The 10408-nt window shown below is 58.0% G+C and overlaps 1 protein-coding gene across 3 annotated transcripts in view; it reads right to left on the minus strand.

Moving 5' to 3' along the window:
- Positions 1-4298: 4298 nt before the first annotated feature.
- The window catches only part of DENND3 (DENN domain containing 3), a 47255-nt gene continuing 41145 nt past the window's right edge, over positions 4299-10408 (minus strand). For 2 of the 3 annotated variants that reach the window (XM_006152111.3, XM_027773306.1), the window contains 4 exons: positions 9980-10113; positions 8076-8194; positions 7861-7998; positions 4299-6509 (listed from right to left, as the gene is read on the minus strand). In XM_006152111.3, the coding sequence (XP_006152173.1) occupies positions 6306-6509; positions 7861-7998; positions 8076-8194; positions 9980-10113 (595 nt within the window). In that variant the 3' untranslated portion in view covers positions 4299-6305. The remainder of the gene's footprint in view (positions 6510-7860; positions 7999-8075; positions 8195-9979; positions 10114-10408) is intronic. The other variant, XM_006152110.3, reaches the window with a different exon arrangement.

Here is a 10408-nt window from a genome sequence, read left to right on the forward strand (position 1 = left end):
GAGTGGACTCGGGAACAGCTTGTAGAGCTTGCCCACGGGCTCCCAGCAGCAACCTGGCCCACCCTGAGCCCCGGCACAGGCTTCCCCCGCCCACCTGTCTTCCTGGGCAGAGGGACCCACCTGGCTGGGCCAACAAGGCAGCAGGTGATCCAAGTGCCCCAACACTGGAGGCTGGCCAGAGCCGCTGCCCCTCCTGGAGCAGATCAGCTTGGGGTCTGGCATCCCGCTGAGGTCTGTCCCACCCACTGACAGGGGAGGCCACATGGCTCAGTGGACCCCACATGGCTGGGGACTGAATCACGACTGGGCGAGTGTGTCCAAAGTGTCCTGTTTCAGAGTGGGGCGGAGACACAGCAAGGTTAGGGGCCTGACTGGTGGGTCACCATGGCCTCCGGGGTGGGGCCTACAGGTCAGGGGTGAAGGAAGCCTGTAGTCGGGCTGGCTGAGTCCCAGCCTGGCCATTCCCCATGCTGGTACAGGGGCACCCTAACTCCCACTCCATCCACAGCCCTTGCTCAGGAGCCTCCGCCCCATGTGCTCACAGCCCACCCGCCCCCACCCCAGGCATGGGGTCCTACAGAAGCCCCAAGGCCCAGGGGCTTCCCTCCTGGACAGAGTGGCGTGCTAACAGTGCCTGGCCACAAGGTGGCCTCCCTGCTACCGTGAAGCTGTCACCACTCGAGACGGGATGCTGCAAGTCCTGAAGCCCAGGTTCCAGCGCACCCTGGGAAGCTCCGACCCCAGGAGCCCGTCGAGGTGCCCCAGGTGCCAGTGGCCTCTGTCACTGCTGACCTCCACTGACCTAGCCTGAAGCCGACCGCCTCCCGCCTCTCACACCCCATGAGAGCCCTGAGCTGGGCTGAAAAGCCCAGGTGCGCCCCCTCCTGGCCGCCCTGGGCCACAGCAACAATGGGGGAGCAAGGAGCAGTCAAGGAACAGGCCCCAGAAACCAGCCTACGCCACACAGCCTCACCGCTGCGTCTCCGCCTGTGCTGGAGCTGAAAGGTTTGACAGGTACCTGCAGCACTTTGCCATTCCTGTTCGTTTTGCAAAATACCTGACCATCTTCCCGTCCCCACGTCCACTGCATCTGTCCACGCTGTTCACACACTGGGCTGAGTGTAGAGCCCAGGCCTTGCATGTGCAGCTCCGTGACTTCTGTCAAGTGCATGCAACCGTGGGACTCCAGCTGCACAGGACACTCCCTGCACTCGACCCCTCCCGGGTCATCTGTTGTCCACCTGGTCCAGCACTATTAGGGTTTCAGCCCCCAGGGCCAGTCTGCATCTTCAGCCTCAGACAGCGAGACAGTGCAGCCTGGTCAGCCCGTCCTCTCTCGCCATCCCGCCTCACAGTCACTGAGTGACCCGTTCCGTTTCTCCAGCGTGTGCTATTCCCTCGTGAGGCTTCCTGCATGCTCTTGTCATTTGCCGGGCATGGGGTGTCTCCAGCTTAGGGCTGTACTCAACGCTCCGAACGTTCGGGAAGTCTGGCAGGCGTTTTCGTTTCTCTCGGGCTCGGTAACAGATTGCAGTTGTAGGCAGGTATGTCTACAGAAAGTGCCCAACACCTCTCCAAGGGGTTCTCCTCCTCCTGCAGTGAGCCAGCACCCCTTCGCTCCATATTTGCACCCACATTTTAACTGTGAATCTTTTCACTTGCCAGAGGGCGTGAGTGCTCACCAGACAGGGAGAGGGAGGAAGCACCCTCATCCCCCGGGTCTGTGGTCACTCCATAATCCCTTCACCACTTCTCCATCCTTGTGGGATCTGGAGCACACATGTGCACACACACACACACACACACAGGCGTATTTTCCCATCTACCAGGTCCTGGATTCGAACCACAGGGTCAACCATGTGGCATCTAGATACCACTAGGCCATGGGGTTGGCCCGTTAATTTAACAGCCATTTAGCGAGCATCAGGTCGTTTTCATTGTGATGAAGTATGCATTTCTCAGGGACCAGCAGTTAGCATAGTGGCTATATCACTGGAATCCCATGTAGTTGGCCGCAGTTCGAATCCTGGACCCGGTGGCTTAAACTCATGCCAGGCGCATGTGTGTGTGTGTGCCCAAAATCCCAAGAGGAGAATGGAGAAGGGATTGCGGCGTGGCCATCCCCCCCGGGGGGTGATTTCTCGCTTTCTGTCTGTCTCTGTCTGTCTGGTGAGCGCACGCGCCCTATAGCAAAAACATCTCCTCCCCACCAAAAAAAAGTTTGCATTTCTCTAGTAACAAATTATATTAAGTGTTTCAAACTGGCTATGTAGTTTCATAAAATGCCTCTTGTGCATTTGAAAATTGAGCTGTTCATTTTCTTTTTGATTTTTAGAACCTCTTATTTTGGAAAAAAATCCTTTGTCTGATACAGTACTGCAAATATTTTCTCCCCATTATGGGTTTTGTTTTCATTTTTCAACTTACATGTTTTTATTGGGCCTAATTCTATCAATATTTTGTGTTCAACATTTTGTCCTGTGCTCCTTTCTAGAATGTACAGCATTGCACTTAGGTCAATGAACCACATGGAATTAAATATGTGCAGTGGGGGGCCAGCACATGGCATGATGGTTACGTTGCTGGGCTCCCATATGGCCGACTGCAGTTCAGGTCCTGGACCCGGCGACTTGAAACTCAGAACAGGCCTGTGTGCCCAAAACCCTGAGAGTGGAGAAGAGATGGCGGCGTGGCCATGCCCCTACAAGGGGGTGAGTTCTTGCTTTCTGACTCTGCCTCTCCAGCAAGCCTATATCCTATCACAAAAATCTCTCTCAAAAAAAAGAACAAAAAGAAAAACAAAAACCTTGTCAGTGGGAGCCAGGTTGAGCTGCTCTTCCCATCCCCCTTCCCTTCTCTTTATCCATTTCGTCAAATACTTTTTCTACTGAACTGTTTGGGAATTTTTGTCTTTGTACAGTCAACTCTGTGTGTCTAGACTGTACATTCGTTGTACAGATCGACTATCTGTTCGTACGCCAGACCCTGCACCGCCCTAATTCATACAGTATTCCAGACCCTGCACCGCCCTAATTCGTACAGTATTCCAGTGAGGGGTAAAATTGCGTCACGTGGGCCTTTCGGGACACAAAATCAATACACAAAAAACTACTGCCTTTTTTTTTGAGAGAGAGAGATTTTTTGCTATTGGGTGGATGCACTCACTGGAGAGACAGAGAGACAGCAAGAAATCACCCCGCAGGGACGATGGCCACGCCACAGTCCCTTCTCCTCCATTGTCCTCTCAAGATTTTGGGCATGCCCAGTTTTAAGCCACTGGGCCCAGGACTTGAACCGTGATTGACTACATGGGAGTCCAGTGGCAAAACCATTATGCCACCTGCTGGTCCCCCTATAGCTTTTTTAATACATCAGCAATGAATGGACTCTTTTTCCTTTGCCATACCCCTCCTCCTGGCATTTTAGAGGCACGCGCACGAGCACCGTCATTTTCAAGCCACCAGGTCTGGGGCTGGGACTATGGTCAGCCATGCAGGAGTCTAGCAGGTCTGACCTTTTCAAAGGTATCCTGTTCTCCTTTGCATTTCCTGTGTTATGATCTCAATTTCTTTGTAAAAATGCTGTTAGGATTCAGACTGGGAGTAAATGGACTCTACGGGGTCACTTTGGAGAGAATTCACATCTTTACAGCATTTCACTCCCAACCCATGGACACTGCTTATTTGTATACTTATGCAGCTATATTATAGCTTCAGAATTAACTTTGAGTTTTTTGTGTACAGATCTTTCACGTCTTTCGTGTGTGTGTGTGTGTGTTTTATGCTATTGTAAATAGTATCTTAAAATTTTCCAGTAGGTAGAATAGTGAAATTATAGCCAGCCGGTGGCTTGGCGGCTAAGGCACTACTTGGAGCCTACATGGCCAACAGCGTGCTCTGAGTCCTGGACCCAGTGGTTTAAAGAACTCTAGGCATAGGTATGTGCATGCCCAGAACCCCAAAGGGAGGAATGGAGACAGGACAGTGGTGTGGCTGTCCCCCACGGGGAGCGCTTCCCCCTCCAGCGCCCACTGGCAGCATTCACCTATTGAGAGGATGTGGGCTGGCTCTGTGGCGTGGTGGTTCAGGCCACGGGATCCACGCAGTTTGAGTCCCAGACCTGGCAGCTTGAGAAGCACATCGGGTGCGTGTATGCATGCCCGACACCCAGGAAGAGGGAGACAGGGGACTGTGGTGTGGCCGTGCCTCAGGGCGGTTCTTCCTCCTCTCCCTTTCTCCCCCCGGGATTGTACGTAACCTCAAGCAAAACACACACACATGGGCACACACTCAGTGGCGGCCTTGCTACATTTTCCTTTTTGAAATTTATTTCTTCCACGGTCAAGACAGAGAGAGCACCTTTTGCCCAAAGCTGCCATCCCCTCCCCTGGGTCACGGGCCAGCACACGCCAGCATAGGCAGGTCCCCAGCCCTGACACGAGAACTTCCCAGGCTGCCTCGTGGAGCACCACGTTTTGCTCTGCACACCATCTGGCCCCAGATTTTACTTCAGTTTTCTAAATTAAGATCTGTGTGGACAGCCAATTCTGTCTGTGAACAAAGATGTCTCTCTCCCCGTTAAATCTTTATGCCTTCCTGTCTCTCACCCCTCGCCCTGGCCAGAACCCCGTGCACAGTGCTAAGGAGAGGGCAGGCCCGGCCGCGGGGCGTGCGCCGAGATGCCATGCCTCACACCCCACGGGCTGGGCCTGCAGGGGAGCCCGGACTGATCCCTGGCCCACGCTGAAGGCTGTGAGCTGTGCATCTGTGATCCAAACTGCTCTGGAAGGGGGGTCGGAGGACCACAGCCGAAGGCTGGACAGCAAACAGCGAGACCCTGCTGGAGAGCCAGCTTGGCGGTGGGACTGCTCCAGCCGGGACGTCCAGACAGAGGGTCACTCAGTGAGGTCATGTTTTTAAAAAGGGATGTGTGAAAGTGAACAGCCTTGCTTTGTTCCTGATCTCAGGAGAAAGTGCTCAACCTTTCACCTTTAACTGGACTTTGCTGTAGGCGTCCCATAGTTGATCTTTATCTGTATATAAAGCCTTTTCTCTGGCCAAGATTTTTTTTTCTTTTTCTAAAGATTTTTTTTCCATATGGTGCTCACCAGGAAGAGAGAGAGAAAGTGAGAAATCACCCCGCAGGGGGGTGGCCACACCACAATCCCTTCTCCATTCTCTCAGGATTTGGGGCACGTGCACACAGCGTGTTTTTCAAGCTGTCGGGTCCAGGATTCAAACCGTGGAGTAGACCATGTGGGATGGCGCGCCTTAACCACCGTGCCACCGGCTGACGCCATGTGGGCTGTCCGCATCATCCCCCTTGCTGTGCGGAAGCTGTCTAGTCTGGCGTCAGGGCACGCGTCCATTTCTGGAGTTGCCCATGCTTTAGGGTCTTGTTTAAGAAATCTTTGCCTGGAGCCAGCAGGTGGCGTGGTGGTTAAGGGCGGTTCAAGTCCCGGGCCTGGCGGCTTGCTTTCTCGCCTTCTCTTTTTCTTTCTTTCTCCCTCTCTGGTCAAATTAAAAATAAATAAAGTATAAAGAGTGGAGGAGTGGAGACCTGAGAGCAAGTGTTAGAGTGAAACGGCCACGGCCCGGCTTTGCAGATAATCTAGTTCTGCACAGCTCAGCTCTTCTCCAGCTAAGCAGGAGGCCAGGCCGCCCTGTGTGCATATGCTCACGCCGTGTAGGCGGACTTAGCTCCGACCTGGAGACCCCTGCCTGGAGAACACGCAGCATCACCCGGCAGCCTCCGCCCGAGGGAAAACGCCAAGACAGCGCCCCAACCAGGCTGCCGGCCCTGCGCTGGGGCATGCCCTCCTCAGCTGCCTGCTCTGACGGGGACAGCCCAGGCGATGAGAACGCGCTCGCCCACAGAGGGGCCATCTCAGCCTTGCTGGACATGAGGTGAGTGGAAGGTGGGGACCCCGCATCACCCTGGTAGCCAGTAGGCCTCTCAGCCTGTCTAAAGTAAAGGAATGGCAACCCCAGGTATGAGGCTGTAGGCAACACGAGGACATGGCGACCCGCTGGCTCTGTCGCTGGCCCTGGCCGTGGGCTCTGGAATGTTCAAGGCCCACAGGGACCTGCTGAGCAGAGGTTGTCACACGAGAAGTGGCCACGGCCCGAGGACACACGGGGACAGTTCCACCCAGGAGCCGGGAGGTCCGAGTGCGGGCACAGTGCTGGTCTCCTGGCCCATGGTGCATGCGCTCCAGACGGACTCCTCACCTGGCCCCTTCCCGGAGCTTCTTCCAGAAAGACTGGGGAGCGCGGGAGCGCCCCGAAGGGCTGGCAGCGACTGGCTCACTCGACTTTCCAGATGGCCACCTTGCCCTCCTCGCCGCCCGACCCGCTCAGCACGTAGCGGTCCTCAGCCGAGCACAGCGTCCTCACGGCGTCCGCATGTGCCACCAGCTCCTTGTCCACCGTCCTCCTCTCAGCGTCAATCACGTAGATCTTCCCTCTGGGCCTGCCCTGCGACAGCCCTCGGCCGCCCACCCAGACCTGCTGGGGAGGGAGGCATCGGCCGGTAAGGACAGCCTTGCCGGCACGAGGGGCCCAGGCCACCCCAAGCCCACATCCTTCCTGGCCGCCCGAGAGGTGGACCATCTGCAGGCGTGGAGGACGGGGACGCTGTGACTGGACCTGGAGACCGGGAGGAGGTGGAGCCGCAGCAGGGACCGCGAGGGCTGAGCTAGGCCAGCAGCCCGGCGGCCTCAGTCACTGCGCACCGACCGCGAGGCTGTAGCCGTGGACAGCGTCCGTCAGCCACACCTGGGTAGGTCCGCCGGCACCTCCACTGCGACCTCCCTTGCTGTGGCCCCTTCTCTCTCTTCCATCCCTCTTCTCCATCCTCCCCTCCCTTGCTGTGGCCCCTTCTCTCTTTTTTTTTTTTTCTGTTTTTTTGGTTTGCTATACGGCACGTTCACTCTCCAGGGGTGGGGAGCGAGAAGAGGGCAAGTGAGAAACCACCCCACGGGGATGCCCACACCGCCATCCCTCTTCTCCATCCTCCCCTCAGGACTTAGGGCACACACATGCATTTGGCATGTTTTCCAAGTCACCAAGGCTGGGATTCGCACTGCGCGACTGGCCATGTGGGGTCTAGCTGCCTTGGCCATGCCACCTGCCGGTGCCACCTCCTGAGGCCCCTCGTTCCTCCCATTTTCTCCCTTTGGGAGGGCAACGCCTCTTCTGCCGGTGCCCCCCACTGAATACAGGACAGGGCACTGGCTTCCCACACCTCAGGGTCCCAGCTGGAGAGGAGTCCCTTGCCCCCCATTCTGCGCTGCTGCCATTTCGATAAGACTCTGGGGAGTGGTAAGACCTGGGGCTGCTGGGATGGAGTGAGTGTGCTTTGCTCGTAGGGCAGATGTGAGCTTGGGGTCAGAGGGCAGACCACAGCGGCCTTGATACTGTCTCCCTCTACCCCACAGCCTTCCCAGCTCTCCGGACACGGGTGTGCCCAGAGAGCAGCTGGGGTATAACTGGCTAGGGCCTGGCTACACAGGTCAGCGTGTCCTCAGGGGAGAGCGCACAGACCAGGCCACGTGACGAAGGGAGACATGTCCACAGCCAAGGAACGGCCAGGGCTCTGTGCCCCAAGCCTAGAAGAAGCTCTTCACTGAACCCAGGGAGGACCAGGCCTGCGCCCCCAAGCCGCATCCCATGTGTCCAGCTGTGTGGCTCCCAGTCTCTCTCTGGCGAGAGCAGGTGCCCTCTAGCAAATTTAAAAGAAAGGAGAGAAGGGCACAGGCAGGCCAGGTGGGCGGGCGAGCCCACAAGGCCCGCTGACTCCCAGGGAGCAGGGCGAGGCCAGGGCGGAGAGCCTACGGAGCACTGGGGTGGCGCCCCTCACCTGTCTCTTCACCCGGAGCATGCAGCTGATCTCGGAGCAGTCCTGCAGGGGGAGCCGCTGCGGGGGCTGGGCCAGGTCCTGAAGGCTCCAGATGTAAACCTCGTTGTAGCCTGCACACGCCACCCAGAGCTGCTCGTGCTGAGAGAGACAGCGGCAGGTGTGGTGCAGCCCAGTGCCACACGCCTGCCTACCAGGCACACCGCCTGCCGCAGTACCTCGGGGAGGAGCTGGAAACCGAGGAAGGAGGCGCTCGTCCTGCCAAAACTCTCCTCGATCCTCAACTCCTGCCGCAGGGAGCCGCTGGTGGTCATGACCAGGATGCTGCTACGAGTGCCTGCAGGGATGTGGGGAGAGGGCCAGTCAGCGCTCGAACGCAAGGTGACATAGGCAGGGAGGGTGCAGGGGTGCAGCGGGGTGAGGGCCAGGCAGCGCGCTCAAACGCAAGGGTGAGACGGGCAGCGTGGGTGCAGGGGTGCAGCAGCTGCCGCCCCACCCAGGTGCCCTGATGCACCAGCACTGCTCCCCAGCTCGAGCGCGCCTCGTTTCCCACCTCAGCTCCCACCTGAGCGTCACTCTCCTGGCAGGAGCCTCGGGAACGCAGCACTCTTTCAAGGCTTCGCAAAACAGCGAGACCACACGGCCCCTAGGCGGAGCTTTCCTGCCCTGGTGGTCTGGGTCTCTGCCTAGTGGCCAGAGCTAAACCCCCAGGGTCCAGGCCGCCCCCTGCCTCAAGGTACATGGGACTCATCAGTCCCCTTCTGCCAGTCATGCGGCACACATCTGGCTGCAGAAACGCCGGCTGTGCACCATGGGAACGTGGGGTGGGAGACCCGGGCGTCTCCAGCAATTGCACGCACACTATGGCAAAAATCTCTCAAAAGAAAAAAAAAGAAAAAGAAAAATCATTGCTTGCTTAAGGAAAAAATATCTTAAAAATACAGTACCTGCGGGACCAGCAGATGGTGGGATAGTTACGTCACTGGGCTCCCATGCAGTCAACCACAGTACGAGTCCTGAACCAGCAGCTTAAACTCACGCCGGGCGTGTGTGCGTGCGTGCCCAGGATCCCGAGAGGAGAACAGAGAGAAGGGGCTGCAGTGTGGCCATCCCCCCGGGGGGAGATTTCTCGCCTTTTGTCTGTCTGTCTCTCCCTCTCCAGTGAGTACACATGCCCTATAGCAAAAATTTCTCTTGGAAAAAAAATACAGTGCATGGGGGCCAGCAAGCGGCACCGTGGTGAAGGTACTGGGTGCCTACATGGCTAACAGGTCTGAGTCCTGGACCCAGACGCTTGAGATGGCTGACTGAGGTCTGAGTCCTGGACCCAGACGCTTGAAACACACCAGGAGTGCGCACGCATGCCCAAGGAAGGCAGTGGCATGCGTGGGACCAGCACATGGCATGAGGGTTACATCGCTGGACTCCCATGTAGTCAACTGATTCGAGTCCTAGACCCAGTGGCTTAAAACACCCACGCATGCCCAGAATCCCGAGAAAAGACTGGAGGAGAAGGTATTGTGGTTGCAGCGTGGCCATCCCCCTGAAGGGGTGATCTCTTGCTTTCTCTCTCTCCATGGTGCCAGCTGAGTAAAGTCAAAAATAGAGTGCATACTATATGTAGCCTGCTGACAGAACGTTCTGGAAAAAACGCATGGTGACAGAGTTGAAACAGCTGTAGCCCCTGTAGTGGGGCATGATCTGAGGGTGCAGGGAGCCGTGAAGGGTGACGGGAACACGCCTTCTCTTGCCTCGTCCAGCAGCCACATGGCATGCAGGCCGTCAGGCCCCGCTCGCAGCCTGTCCCGTGCGGTTTTCTGGCAAATGTGCTACGCCTGGGAGAGCCGCGCCCAGGGTACCGCCCCTGACAGCCACCAGGAAGACCGAGTGCGGACCACGCACCCTGGGGTTCAGAGCAGCGCCAGCCCCAGCCCAGCGGCCTATGCCCCGGCATTCCCTGGCAAGGCCCATGAGGCCGGGGTGGGGCCAGGAGGGGCCACCTGGAGCAGGAGCAAGGCGGGAAGGCAGGGCCTGGCAGAGGCTGCGGGGCAGGAAAGGCGCAGAGGCTGAGGCAGAGCGAGCGGCAGCGGGGAGGGCAGCTCCCTCCGTGGCCCTCTCTTACAGCACCACAGGCGGCCGCTGTGCAGTCGGATGGACGTCAGGCCGCCGCGCGGCAGCTGGAAGCGGCCGGTCACCCGCAGCGTGCTCACGTTCCAGACCAGCACCGTCCCGTCCACGCTGCACGAGTAGACCTCACTGCAGGGACACGGGCACACGTTGGGTTCTGGTCCCTGGAAGCGCGCTGTGCATTAACCGGGGACAGCGTCATCGCTAGTGCGGTCCCACAGCACGGTGGCCAGTCCGTGCACACCACGAAAGCAGCGAGAAGGGGGCTTGGTTAAACCTCACCGGTTCCGCAGGACAAGGCGGCGGGGGGGCAGACACCTCCCGTGGCTGGGTGCCCCAGGAGGTGCTGGCGGTGACCCCCAGCTGGCCGCTCCCTGACCCCTAACCACACTGGCTGGACAGGGCCGCGGGGGGGCCGACCGCA

Source organism: Tupaia chinensis, unplaced genomic scaffold (genome assembly GCF_000334495.1).
Source record: "Tupaia chinensis unplaced genomic scaffold, TupChi_1.0 Scaffold000335_1, whole genome shotgun sequence".
Taxonomy (NCBI): domain Eukaryota; kingdom Metazoa; phylum Chordata; class Mammalia; order Scandentia; family Tupaiidae; genus Tupaia; species Tupaia belangeri.